Genomic DNA, 14,842 nt, shown 5'->3' on the forward strand with positions numbered 1-14,842 from the left:
GGAAAAAAAGCCAAAAGGAAAGGAAGGAGTCAACCTTGGTCAGCAGGGATGAAGTACAGAATATTACTGTGCATTGATTATGGAAACACAGAAACAAAAGAATGAGATTGGCACAGACTGTGCTTGAAGGGCTTTTGGCTCCCAGACCCCAGAAATGTGAATCTGGAGCTTAAGAAGATAGGCCTTGAGGCATTGATTAGGGCATCATTTGCATAGAAGTTATGGAAGACATAGGCAAAGGTAAGATTGCACAAGGAAAGATTACAAAAAATAAGAAGGTCAAAGATGAAATCCTGGAGACTCTCAATAGTTAAAGAGCATAGTCTAAAAGTCAATTATTCTATATTGTAAACTCTTTAAAAGTGTTCCATATAGTAAAATCTACAAAAAACATGGCATACTGTGTTTTTATTAAATATTTTATCAAAGCATGATAGTATTTTTTGAAAATAGATTGCCATAAGGATTTTATTAATTCAGGCTGTCTCAAACCATTGAATTATGGAAGTATTATGCCTCATAAAATAAGTACTTATTGAGCACCTACTATGTGCTAAGTATGTACCAAGTGCTAGATATACTTAGAACTGCCCACGTAGAGCTTATATTCTAGTGTCCAGACAGGCAATAAGCATGATCAGAAAGAATATTAGTGATACATTCTAAGGAGAAAAGGAAAGTTGGGGAGAAATATATAAAGTCTTGAGATGGGAATGGGGTACAATTTTAGACAGAATGATTAACAGAGGCCTCATTGAGAAGGAAACTTAAGGGTAAAGACCTGAGGGAGGAAAGGGAACCAGCCATACTGATACTTAAGGGGGAGCATTCCAGACAGAAAGAACAGTCAATGCAAATGCCCTGAGGAAGAAGCAGGGCTGGCAAATTTGAGGAACAGAAAGGAGGCCAGTGAGGCTCGAGTGGGATGAAAGAGAGTAGTAGCAGATACAGTCGGAGAGGTGAGGTGGGACCAGACCATGGAGAGCCTTGTAGATCACAGTAAGAACTTTGGTTTTTACTCTGGTAAGATGGGAAGCTCCTGAATGGTTTTGAATAGTTGATCTAACTTACATTTTAACAGGGTCGTTCCAGATGCTATTTTGAGTACAGACTGAAATGGGGCAAGGGCTGAAGTTGAAAGACTGAAGGAGGCTAGCTGCAATAATCTAGGTGAGAGGTGAGAATGGCTTGGACCAGGATGGTGCAGTGGAGTTGGTGAGAAGTAATCAAATTCAAGATATATTTTGAATGTGCAGCTAAAAGTATTTGCTGGATCAGATGTGGCTTGTAAGAGAAAGAGGGCAGTGAAGGACAACTAGGCTTTTAGTCTGAACAATTAAACAAGTGAAGTTTTCATTAAGGCTTATTCTTTAGTTAATTAACCAGCTACTACATAAAATGCAAGTCAAAATCTTCTACTTACCAAGTGCTAGCGTGTCCACCTTTCCACATGCTATAAGAATAGTCATCATTTTTGTAGGACATGATGCTCATCAGCCCTAAGAGATACCAGAAAGAGAACACAGTGCTTCACTGCCTCCATTTCTACTCAGAGTGCTTTTATTAGCCCCTGGGAGTGGTTAACGTCCTTTGGTGTTGGGCAGCAAGCATATGCTCTGTGGCCAACATTAAACTTCTCAAAGGAAGTATATGAATCATTCGAATTGGGAATTATCAAGTAGAACATTCTGAGCTCATTCAAGAAGGAAGAAAGTGCTGTGTAGATTTAGAATGCAGGTGTCTTGTCTCTCAGCCAGGCATTTTGGTAAGTTAAGCCAAAATGTAACAGCAAATAGTATTTTTTCATATAGTAAAGTCCATCTCATGATTATTTTTTTGTTGCTGAATTGTTAAATGCTTTTACAATTAAGCTTTTGTATAATTCATAACAACTTAAATATTAGTTTAATTAAACTATTAGTTTTAAAACACAAGATTTTTATGTACGATATGTGAAATAGATTTTTTTACCTTCTTTCATTTTTTTCTTCAGGTACTCTTTTTTAGTTAATGAGTTAGGATAAAAAATTTTCCAATTATTTCCTGCTTCAAGGTAGTGATAAACATAGAATACTGGGATAACGCTCATCAATTCCGCCTCGGCGTTCCCCTTGGGGAGGTGGGTAAGGATATCGATGCCTTCATGACTCAGAACTGCAGATATGACTTCACCCATAAGTAGTCCTGAAACACACACATGCAAATGCACACACACACACACACACACACATACAAAATTCAAAGTAGTAGACAAAATCAATTTCTATCAACTTCTGAATAACAATATATTTTATATAGAGATAAGAGTAATCATCTTTATTCTTTCCTTTTTATCTATGCAGTTGAATTACTTCTTAGAACTGGGGAGATTTAAAAATAAAGATCTGATTAAGAAGATGGATTTAAAAGAAACAGCAAAAGCAGGCTTAAAAACACCACTGTAATATGATGGTAAAATGGTGTAATACGGGGGGGTGGATTAATGCATAGAAGACATGGCAAATTAGTTGCCATTCAACCTGATAGCTTTACACATTGTAAATCATATTAATTAGTTGCTTCCACAAAGCAAAGCAAAGAGTATGAACTGTGAATGCTCTGTGAGTGCTTCGGGGCTCTGTCCATAACTTATCGTGCCATCCTGGGCAAACCACTTTCTTACATATGCAACCACAAGGTTGCATCTGACTAAAAAGCCCCTTTCCAGTACTAACATTCTGTGATTCCAGGATTTTATTGGAGATAAAATGTAGTCAGGACCTTCTATTATTTTGACAATATGTCATTGAATCATTAAGGCTGGAGACCAAGGAAAACCCACTAAAGACACAACTTCTGCAAATGTACTGTAGGGGAGAGAAGACCTCTAGGACTGGTATTTTAGCGGGGCAGTGCTGCTATCTTGGGGCCATTTGCAACTCATAAAGCATTCTCTGGAGCAGGACTGGCCCCTAAGATCATGGAAAGTCCTTAAGTCTAGAAGCAGCTATACCCCCATTGTAGAGAAGTCTTTAGGCCAATGACGGCCCCACCCTCCATCATGGAGAATAAATCTCCATTTAAATCAGGCCAGTGGAAGAAGATAGTTGGAAAAGTGGTCAGGGATTTGAAGGTGTGAATTTAAATGGTAGAATACTCCCAGAGTTGAATTTATATATGCTACTGAGTAAAGAGGATGAGAAATAAAATTATCATAAGGATATTTGATTTTGTCTGAAGCGCAAAGTGAAATGAGAAATAAAAATGGCATTTGTTAATTTACCTTTTACACTCACAATCCTTTTGACTTTTGTTTTGGGGACCATATTCAATGGTACCCTGTATGAGAACTCCTTTTGTCTGCTAACGACACCTAAAAAAAAAAAAAATTATTAGATTTACCCAGAGTTCTTGAGGGAAGACTACTTGCAAGCTATTTATAATATATAAGGAATTGAAAAAAAAAAAGACTTTTATAATAACAATATTAAAATTTTAGAAGGAAATTAATAATAATGGAGGATTTTTATCAAACCTTAGGCTTATAAAATCTTCTAAAATAAAGCATTAAATTTGACTGTAAGCTTTCTTGGAGCTTTTACTGACCAGGCTGCCTTGGTCATTACAAGATAGGAAATAAATAGGTTATATAAATCTTATTCACCAGTGAAAAGGAGCATGCCATTTGTCCAAAGAGAGACAATTGTTCTTGAAACTGAAATCTAAAAATAACCAACACGTAACTTCTTAGTCAAGGAAATGTGAAGATTAGCTCCACTGGCAAGCATGCCCTGAAATTCTTTCCACCTTCTCCTCTCAGTCAAAAGACACGTTTTCTTTACTCACAATAACAAAGTTTTAGCATACTTGTATCAGAGCATTTTTTCCTACTGTAATCATTAGCTTATTTCATAATACTGATAGAATAACAAGGACTTTGCTAAGCTCTCATTGTTACATTGGATCCTCACAACACCCCTGTATGCTAGGTCTATTTTTTTTATAGATGACGAAACTGAAGCAAATTGCTCAAGGTTACAGAGCTACTATAGATGGAGCTGTGATCTGGACTCGAGAAGTTTTACTGCAGAGCCCATAGTAGTCATCGCGAAGACTCTACCTCCCACTGGCCTGCTCTGAAAGCTCTGTGATGGCAGGAACCATTTCTTATTGAACACTGTAGTCCCAGCACATAGCATTGTCCCTGGCATATTGCACATGCTGAAAAAATAGTGAGACATGGACAAGCCACATGGCTTTGCAGAAGAGACAGGAACATTTTTCAAGTAATTTCTTTCTTCTTTAACCTTTGACTAATGCTGAGGATATAATATTAAAACAAAATTCATTGGAGACATTTAAGTAAGAGGTTTGCAGTATGGTCGAAAAAGCATGGAGTTCAAAGAGAGCTTACTCTGTGTGTGATACTGGGAGAGACAACCTCTCCATGCTCCGGTTTGCTCATTATAGTTAAATAGAGGTAATAATATTTTCCTCAGAGAGTTTTTGTGAGGGTAGAAATAACGTGAACAAAGAATATGGCAAACAGTTCAGGCTCTATATATGATACTTAATGACAGTAGGTTGTTTAAAATTCTCTTAATTTGATCCTCCACCATTTTTCCCATCAATACCTGCCCTTGACTGTTTCAATTCTCAGCATCAACTCTGCTACCAAATGAAAAAGGTACAGAGGAGAAAGTGAAACTAAGAAGTCAATTTTACTTCTTGTCAGAGATCACGATAAAAGACTCATCAAGACATCACATATAAAGGGAGATGCCAGAGAGATTAAAACACTTAAAAGTTAAATCTGTGAAACCAATAGGATAAAATATATAGCAATATCTTTGTGAACTAAGAGTACAGAAATACTTCTTAAAGATTACCCCTAAAATATATAATGGTAAAATGAAATTATAATAAATTTGATTCTATTAGAATAAATTATTCCTGTTCAAAATGCACTAGGGTTCATTATGGCATGAGGAAGTACACCAGAGACAAAATTAACAACAAACAGACAAGAGAATACAAATGAAAAATAGAAAAACATGCAAAAGATAGGAATAAGCAGTTTACAGATGGGAAGCCCAAACAGCCAACACCCATTTAAAGAAATGTTTAAAATCACTAGTAATTAGCGATTTTAAATTAGAACAGTAATAAAATATCACTTTTTACCCTTCAAAAGTGGCATTGTTTTAGAGAGGAGAGTAACACCAAGTGTTGGTGAGGATGTGGAGAGATGGAAACTCTCATGTGGTGCTGGCAGAAGTGTAAACAGTTCACAACCATTACGAAGAACAGTATGACAGAAGTACTTGATATTCAATATACGTATGCTCTTTGACCCAGGAGTCCCACTCCTGGATACACTGTCCCCATAAATGTTCACATAAATTCACAAGGAGAGATGCATAGGATGTTCATTGCAGTATTGTTTATGGAAGCAGGGAATCCATCACTAGGGGATGGCTAAATAAAACTGTGGTAGAATATACTTTGAAATGCTATGTAAGAAGCAGTGAATTAAATGTATGTATAGCAATAGAGACATTTCTTTAAAACAGAGTATGGAGCTTAAAAACTTAAGAAACAGAACAGGATCTATCGCACAGTACCTTGTATATGTTAAAAAGACATGCACACAGAAACCAATATTACATCCCTACTCAAAGACATAGATTAAGCAACCATATTTGAGTGGGTGCATTTGGAGGAAGGGAAATGGGAGTGGGGGTCAGGAATGAAAGGAAATAAAATATGAGGGGGGCGGCCCAATCTTATGATAATGCTGTGCCAGGAAGTGAGGGGGCTGAGGAGCTGAACTCTCTGCATCTGAGATATAAAAAGAGTTAGAGGACTCTTTGGTCTCTGTCGCAGAAGCATGATGACGAAGTGAATGTCATCATTCAGAAAGCGTCACAATAAGATGCCCACATTATGCCACCGCTGTGGCTCTAAGGCCTACCACCTTCAGAAGTCTACCTGTGGCAAATGTGGATACCCTGCCGAGTGGAAGAGAAAGCATAACTGGAATGCCTAAAAGACAAAATACCACCAGGACTGGTCGAATGAGGAGCCTAAAAATTGTATACCTCTGTTTCAGGCATGGATTCCGTGAAAGAACATCATCTAAACCCGAAAGTGCAGCCGTTGCGGCATCCAGTTCATCTTAAAGATTTTAGTGATTAGTCACGCAATTAACGTTTTGGTTAAAAAAAAAAAAAAGTTAGGGGAAAAGAACTCGTCAGGAAGAGAAAGCAGGAACTAGGGCTAGTTTTGAGTATTGAGTCTTTTTATTTAGTCTCCTTTAAATTGATGTCATACAATCTTAATTACTATTACTTTATAATTTGTTCTGATACCTCATTCTCGTTCATGGATTTTTTTTTTTAGATTTCTTCTAATATTATTGTCCATTTATTTTTCTAGAAATATCTCAGCTTTTTTTTTAAAACCGAACTCTATAAAAGTATCATCGTGGTATAGCAATTCCAAAATAAAAGTTTTAGAAGCATTTAATACAACCTCTGAAATAAACTGGACAGAATTGATTACCAGCTTTACCCTATTTAGCACTCTAGAAATTAACAAAGCTGCCTAATCTAAGTTGCATAAAATGATAAGGGAGAAAAGTCACATGACAAGATTAAAAAGAGGCATAGATTTTTTTTTTTAACCAAGATTTTTGATGGAGAGATCTATTCCCAGATAAAAGATCATTCATTCCCATCTTGTGGCCCTGATGTTCATACCTAGGATGTATCCAGACAGGGCTGTTTCAGATGCAATAATGTGAGCATGGGAGGCACAGGGCGAAAAGGAGAAGCCAAAGGGTGCAGTGGCTCTGAGACATGATGTAACTGTGTGAGGCCTAAACTCTCAGAACTTGTGATATCTCTTCCCACAGATCCCCCACAGTGTGCAGGTTGGGAGGAGGTCTGCATGAACATCAAATTAGAGAAAAACTAGTTATGGGTATATATATGTAGGATGGATTTTTTTCTTTTGTTACTCTATTGGCATCATCCTTATTCAGTTTATGAGACTCAGCTAATTTAAAATGTTAAGATCTTAATTCTTTGTTCTCCCAGAGGAAATGGTACTCTGAGTATAGTGGTCTTGATTTGTAAGTAAACTTTTTTTATCCCCATTGCTATATCACTGAAAAAAAAAAAGAAAAACAATTCAATGCAACAGTAAGGTAAATTTTAACCATTTAGTAAGAACTACAAAGTCTCTTTTTTGTTGAAAGAATTGTTAACTGAGCACATTTTAAATTCCATAAATAGACAATATATTTAGGCCTTGATTAATTATTCAAATGTTTGTAAAATTCTAACTTGGAGAAGATTCAGAATATCTCAACTTAAGGAAAAGCAGAGAAGCAGGAACAATGAGGAATGGTTCATAAAGTGATTAATCAGCATTATTGTGTTTTCAAATAATGCACGTTATATAAGTATGTAAATGACTTTTTCTTATGTGTTCTTTGGACTGATGGTTCAATAAAAATATTATAATTATTATTGTGATGATAGAAAATGACTAATATATAAAGTAAGTCATCTATTTATTACTATTTCAATGCTTTGCATTTAAAACTAATGAAATTATTTTTCTTTGTTCTAAACCCATCCAGATTATAATATAATATATGCTATCAAGAATGGCAATGAACTAAAAAGTGGACATATATGATTCTAGACTATAAACACTTTGAAAAATAGTGTTTCAGGTTACATATACACTTTAATTTCTAGAGCAAAAGACAATATATAAAATACAAAATTATTTTGCCTACCATAAATACCCTTTGGGTCCAGAGTAATACCAGCATAACTTTCCTTTTTGACACCTTCTGGCTAAAATAAAGTCAGACAACATTCAGTTAAGAACATAATTAAATCTATATGACTTGAATTCTTGCATCATCTTGGCCACTTTTCCAATTAAAAATTCCTTTTTTTTTTTTTTGAGAAGGCAAAATATGTTAAAATACTTAAATGTATGTATGTAGGAATAAGATTTTCTGGCTATTTACATAATAATCAGAGCAAACACTTAAATATAAGTTATTATAAGCCAGGCAATTGACCTAAATGCTTTGTATGTATTTGCTCATTTAACCTCAAGAATACACTGCAAAGTAGGTGCTATTATTACTCTTATTTGACAGATGAGGAAACATATATAGAGAGATCAAGAAGCTTATCCAAATGACACACTACTAGAAAGTGGTAGAGCCAGGATTTAAACCCAGGCAGCCTGGCTCTAGAGCCTGTACATGGAACCACCATGCAAGGATGCATAAAACAAGCCTTGCACAAAATAAGTCAGTACATGTTGACTAAAGTAAATTTCAAGGCTGAAAACAGAACTCAGAGAATGAAGACCTAGAAAGACCCAGTTCTGTCATTAACTAGCCATGTGACTCTTGGCAAGAATCTTAATAAGATAACATGAAGACACTCAACGGACTGTATGGGTAAATAATACTTAATAAGTGATAGTTTTCTTTTTTTAGCCTATTTACTCATTTATAAAATGAAAAATTTTCTAGACCATAAATTTTAAACTATAAATGTGTGGGCTATGTCTTATTTATTGTTGCCTCTCTAGTGCCTAGCATAATGTCTGGCACATAGATTTCAAGAACACAATTTCTAAATATGTTCGGGGAAGAAAATCTGAAAAGCTATATACCGAATTGTTAAAATTAGGTATCTCTGGACATGAGGGTTATTGGTGACTTTAATTTTCTTCTCTGTGGTTTTCAGTATTCTATATTTTCTATAATAAACAAGTATTGTTTTATTTAAATTTTTAAAATATAATTTGAGACTTAAAGAAAAGTTACATGAATAGTATAAAAAATATCTGAGATAACCTCCACCCAGATTTCCCCAAATGTTGACATTTTATTACGTTTATGTTATCATTTTCTCTGTCTCTTTTGGAATCACTTAAGCATAAGTTGCTGATAACTTTTTTCAGAATGCACGAATTCATTTTAGAAGGACCAGAAAACTCATATTTTTCTTACCACCACTCGTAATGTTTTTACTAAGATTTCTTTTCCCATAGGAGTGTCCAATGAAAAGTTGATGGTGTGGAGGCCGATTTCCAGAGGAAGCACAGTAAAAGTCACGAACTCACTGGAGGAGCCCTCTACTCTCTGGAGCTGACATCTGGAGGGCCTTTTCCTCTGATGGTCAGTGGCTGGGCTTCCCGATGAACAAATTCCCTCCACAGGAAACATTTTAACACAGAACTGAAAAGGGCACCAGTGAACAATTATATCAAAATTCTTTATGATAAGAAAAGCATGCTCTGACAGTGTTTGTCTGGACACAAACTCTCCTCTGATAATTTTACAGTGTTAAATAATCCATTAGATTCTAAGGCAGAGGAGAAAGCTTATTTCAAGTCTTCTAAAACACACACACACACACAAGTTGCTGCAGAGTTTAGCAATGTGAAGGGATGTCTAGAAAGCTCAACGGTGCTCATAAATGTCTTACCTTCCTTACACTGCTACATGCTGAATCATGTGTGGAGCTACTGAAATTCTTTGTTCATGTTGTGGTGATAGCATTTTTAACAGTCTCTTTGTTTTTTAGACAGGTGGGAGCCCAAGGCTCAGGCACTCTGTCTTTTTCATCTTTTTGTCTTTTAGCTCAGTCTTTGGTATTCAACAAATGGTTTTATGAAGGATTGAAAACTCCATCTCTCGGCATTCAAGGTCCTGCCCAATATGCCCTTGACCGAATTTTCCAATCTTACCTCTTAACTTCTCACTTATACCTGGTTTTATAACGATACTCTGGCTCCAGAAAGACCTTGGTTCAAATCTTTCCTCTGCCTTTTACTGTGTGACAAGAGCAGGTTGCAAGCAAAACCTCTTCCACTCTCCATTTCCCCATCTTTGTAGCGAGGACAATAATAGTAGCTACTAACTTCTGGCTCAAATAGTGAATGAATATTTTTCATCTCCCCTCCAAAATCAAGAGAACTGACAGAATTGCGAACTATGCCCAAAAGAATAAATCTAGAATATACAGAAAAAAAATTCATCAGGGAAACAAGAAAGAGTGCCAACAACATTCAGCAACTAATATTGAGAAATTTCTCAAAAACATGAAGTTCTTTCTTCTCTTAGGAAACACAAACAACCAGGGTGGATGGGGCAGGAGTTAAAGAAGACTATTGTGTCCTATTGTGTCATATTTACATTGTTGAAATGAGTTGAGTTTTTATTTTTTTCTGTGTGTGTATGTGATAATTACATGAATAGAATTCTCAAAAAGTTAGAAAATTCTTCTTTTTTTCCCATTTACTTAAATATACCATAAATGTCTACTTACCTGCATCCCAGATATCCGATAGTTGTAAACAGTTCCTTTCAACTGGATCTGTTCCCCTCGTACAACAGAATATGGGATATTCATTTCCAGGAACACATCTTTGAACACCCTTGCCTTGACAGCATCAGAAACACATATACCTTCAGTCCAACATGAAAGCAAAGTAGAAGCATATTAGGGAATTTCTATAATACTTTATCAATATTAAAATATCTCACATTTGCTTTGCTTCAAGAAAAAAAATTAGATTGTGTTTTTCTCATCACTGTCACCCTGTGTCTTTGAATTTTCTATTCATTGATCTTTATTTCAATAATTATTGGTGTTAACAGAAAACTTCACTTGTTCAACAAATATTGAATTCTACTCAAGGCATGAGTTTTTCAATTGAAGCTCCAATCTCTTTTTAGATATTCATCATTGGCTCCACTTAAAAGGTATAAAGTTTCGATTGTAGAAACTAAGATTTTGTAAACATAAAAAATAGCAAACCAACAAACAAAACCAATCCTGAAGTTATTTATAAGTATCTGCACTAAATCACCACATAAGGGCATCAGCCTAGAAGAGAAGTCATACATTTGTTTCTAACTCTTCTACTCAAGCACATAGTCATTGAGAAAAATGAAGAAAAATGGTGACTTGGCATCAGCATTTATAAAATAATGGCTGATAGAAGAGTAAAAAAAGAAATCTATATGATCAAAAATGTGGGCATATCTGAGTCTTTTTGTAATATGTTAAAAAGAATATTTTTTAAAATGTTATCATTTAAGTCCCGGATAAAGTAAATAGAAAATAAAAAAAAAACAACAAAAATACATTTTGGTAATTGAATCACTCCTTAAATGAGTATAACAGTTTAAACTTGCTTACCACTATTTGAAATGCCAACACCTTGAATTTCCCAGGTAGTTAGAGAATCAGGTAGCACTAACTGCAACTGGTTTCTGAAAGTTAAGATGTTGATATTCAGATACAGTGAAACATTGATTAACCCACCTAGACATCATTCATTAACAGGATTTTTGATTCATACTACTTTAAAAGAAAGAAAAAAATCACAACAAAACAAAATCACATCAATTATTAAGAAAAAATCAAGCAAGAAAAATATATTTAATAACTTTCCTATTTGTTTTACATTTTTAAATATTTCACTTGTATGATAAAAATGCAAATTCAGAGGGATGCCATTGAAATATTGTAAATTAAAAACATACAAAACTAAAAAATTGTTCATTGTGTAATGTGTTCTAAAATAGGGAAGCAAAGTAATGTATCTTAACATTGCTGATAACAAAGTTGACATAACTAAAAATTTCTGATTAAGATTAAGCTTATATAGTTATTTATTTCATTCAACAAACAGCTATTTTCCACCAACTTTGTGTCAGGCATAGCATTAAGTACTGAGTATACAGCACTTGTAAGATGTAGACATGCTCTCAAGCAGTTTATAGTCTAATGGAAAAAATAGTTAAATAAATAAATTTCAATACACTGTAATAACTTTATCAATAAAGCATTAAAAAAATTTAGAGGTAGCATGCATTGATTCGATATGTTTATTTTAGTGCCTCTACAAACCAGACTCTATACCAGGTCCTAGATATAGGACAGCAACCTGAATTTAGTCCTTGCCCTGGAGGATTTACATTTTAATGTAAAAGATGGGCAGGTAAATAGGCCATTATAATACTGTGACACACGCAACAGGGTTAACTGCGAGGAGTAATTTATCCAGTCACTAGTAGGGATGGGGACAGTGATGGGGAAGCTTACCAGAGGAAGTGCTAGCTAAGGGGCAATGTCAGCTGAAATGACAATGCTGAAGGAAGAATTAGAGGGGACAAGAGTAGAGACCAGGAGACCCATTAGAAGACTGATGCCAGGCTTGGGACTCAGTACTTTGACTACTCTTTGGAAAGTCAGTGCTTTGAGCCCCCCAAGGAAGGGTGATGCTCAGGGACTTGGCACTGTTCATCACTGTTTTCAGTGCTTGGTACAGAATAGGCATTCCTTAAACATGTGTTGAATAAAGGAATTTAAAGAGAAAAAAGAGAGCCTTCTTCTTATTAATCAACTTCTGTTTCATAGTACAGATATTTCAGGATGAAAAAGCCTTTTAATACAGTGTACAGTATATAGTTGTGCTCAGTAAATGAAATGAAATGAAATGAAATGAAATGAAATGAAATGAAATGAAATGGCACAGAATTCTTCTGTAAGAGTTAATTCTGTCCTGGAACCAATTACTAAAGCAAAGCACACATTAAAAAAAAAAAGTAAAGTAAAAAACAAAATATGGCCAAGTGGTATTATTATCTTAATTCTTAAATAAACTATTGGGAAATGGGCAGTTTCCAGACTTTTGACCATAATATTTGCATTTTCTCACATTTTTCAGAGGAATGTCAAAGAAGTATAATACCTTCTGGGGACATGATGAACTTCCCATAGCCAGCTTTCTGGAAAATAGCTCCTTATTTCTGTCTTGGTTACTGGTAACAGGGTCTTTATATCTTGGGGGAAAAAGTTTATTTGTGGAAAAACAACATTAATTTTACTTAGAGCCAAATTTTAAAATATGGACATTAATCTACAACAAGCATTTCTAAAAGGTCAATGAAACAATTTTAGTGATTTAAAAATAGAACTAATAAAATTTCTCCACTAACCACATTGACAAAACAAAGCATAAAAATATCTTTAAACGAGGCTGGAGGCATCACTCTGCCCAACTTCAAATTATACTACAAAGCGACAGTAATCAAAACGGCATGGTATTGGCAGCAAAACAGGCACACAGACCAGTGGAACAGAATTGAAAATCGAGAAATAAGCCCATATTTATATGGGCAAATAATTTTTGACAAAAAAAGCCAAAAACATACAGTGGAGAAAGGAAAGCCTCCTCAATAAATGGTGCTGGGAAAACTGGAAAGCCACCACCGGCAAAAGAATGAAACTAGACTGTTGTCTATCACCACACACCAAAATTAACTCAAAATGAATAAGGACCTGAATTTAAGACCTGAAACAATAAAATGCATAGAAGAAAGCATAGGAACTAAATTCAAGGACCTTGGACTTAAAGAGGATTTTATGAATTTGACCTCAAAAGCAAGGGAAGTAAAAGCTAAAATAAATGAATGAGACTACATCAAACTGAAAAGCTTCTGCTCAGCAAAAGGAATCTCAGCAAAGTAAAGAGACAACAATCTGAATGGGAAAATATATTTGCAAGCAACGCCTCCGATAAGGGCCTAATATCCAAAATATACAAAGAATTCATACAACTTAATAACAACAAAAAAACAAATGATCCAATCAAAAAATGGGCAGAGGACCTGAACAGACACTTTTCTCTAGAGGACATACAAATGGCCAACAACTATGCGAAAAGATGCTCAACATCAATAGCTATTAGGGAAGTGCAAATCAAAACCACAATGAGATACCATTAGAATAGCTATAATCAACAGGACTAGTAATAACAAATGTTGGAGAGAATACAGAGTAAAAGGAATCCTCATACACTGCTGGTGGGACTGAAAATTGGTATAGCCACTATGGAAAACAGTATAGAGGTTCCTCAAAAAACTAAGAATTGATCTACCATACGATCCAGCAATTCCTCTACTGGGTTTTTACTCCCAAAGACTTGAAAACTCAAATCCAAAAAGATGTTTTCACACTGGTGTTCATAGCATTATTCACAGTGGCCAGGACAAGGAAGCAACCGAAGTGTCCTATGATAGATGACTGGCTAAAGAAGTTGTGGTACATATATACAATGGAATATTACTCAGCCATAAGAAGAGATAAATACTGCCATTTGCGACAACATGGATGGACCTCGAGATAATTAGGCTAAGTAAAATGAGCCAGACAGAAAAAGTTGAAAATCACATGATATCACTTATATGTGGGATATAAACCTAAAAGCAGCAAATGAACAGGACAACAAATGAACAGGACAAACAAATGAACATGGACATGGACTATAGTGGTTACCAGAGGACTGTAGAGAAGTAGTTACTAGTGGGGTGGGGGAGGAGGGAGGAGGTAGACAGGGTAAAGGGAGTCAAATATAGATGGGTGGGGGAGGGAGAAGCGGGTAAGGGGATCAAATATGTGGTAGCTGAAGGAAACTGGACTTTGGGTGGTGAACACACAAGAGAATATACAGATGTCAAATGATAACGTACACCTGAAAATTATATAATTGCATTAACCAATGTTACTCCAATAAACTTTAAAATAAGTAAATAAATATTAAAAAATCTAATTCATAGAAAAAATATCTTTAATGATTTGTTTTTTAAATTGCTAAATGTTTAGTGTTCCTGAGATTATACAAGATACTAACTAATCAGTCTATAAAATTATTTGTATTTTTATCATTGTAACAATTTTGTTTGTATTATAAAATAAGGAGGCTTATGTGATTCTCCGCCTTAGCTCAGAAATTTATTTGTATTTCC

General features: G+C 35.1%; 1 protein-coding gene and 1 pseudogene across 1 annotated transcript in view; one reads left to right on the forward strand and one right to left on the reverse strand.

The window, feature by feature from the left end:
• C5 (complement C5) overlaps positions 1-14,842 on the reverse strand; it is a 76,377-nt gene that overhangs the window by 29,219 nt on the left and 32,316 nt on the right. Inside the window, exons 18-25 of the mRNA XM_011360990.1 lie at positions 12,787-12,877; positions 11,229-11,302; positions 10,353-10,492; positions 9,032-9,259; positions 7,790-7,850; positions 3,263-3,352; positions 1,972-2,184; positions 1,424-1,499 (exon numbers count right to left, since the gene is read on the reverse strand). Coding sequence (XP_011359292.1) covers positions 1,424-1,499; positions 1,972-2,184; positions 3,263-3,352; positions 7,790-7,850; positions 9,032-9,259; positions 10,353-10,492; positions 11,229-11,302; positions 12,787-12,877 — 973 coding nt within the window. The remainder of the gene's footprint in view (positions 1-1,423; positions 1,500-1,971; positions 2,185-3,262; positions 3,353-7,789; positions 7,851-9,031; positions 9,260-10,352; positions 10,493-11,228; positions 11,303-12,786; positions 12,878-14,842) is intronic.
• LOC105292664 lies at positions 5,873-6,199 on the forward strand (annotated as a pseudogene).

Source organism: Pteropus vampyrus, unplaced genomic scaffold (genome assembly GCF_000151845.1).
Source record: "Pteropus vampyrus isolate Shadow unplaced genomic scaffold, Pvam_2.0 Scaffold61, whole genome shotgun sequence".
Classification (NCBI taxonomy): domain Eukaryota; kingdom Metazoa; phylum Chordata; class Mammalia; order Chiroptera; family Pteropodidae; genus Pteropus; species Pteropus vampyrus.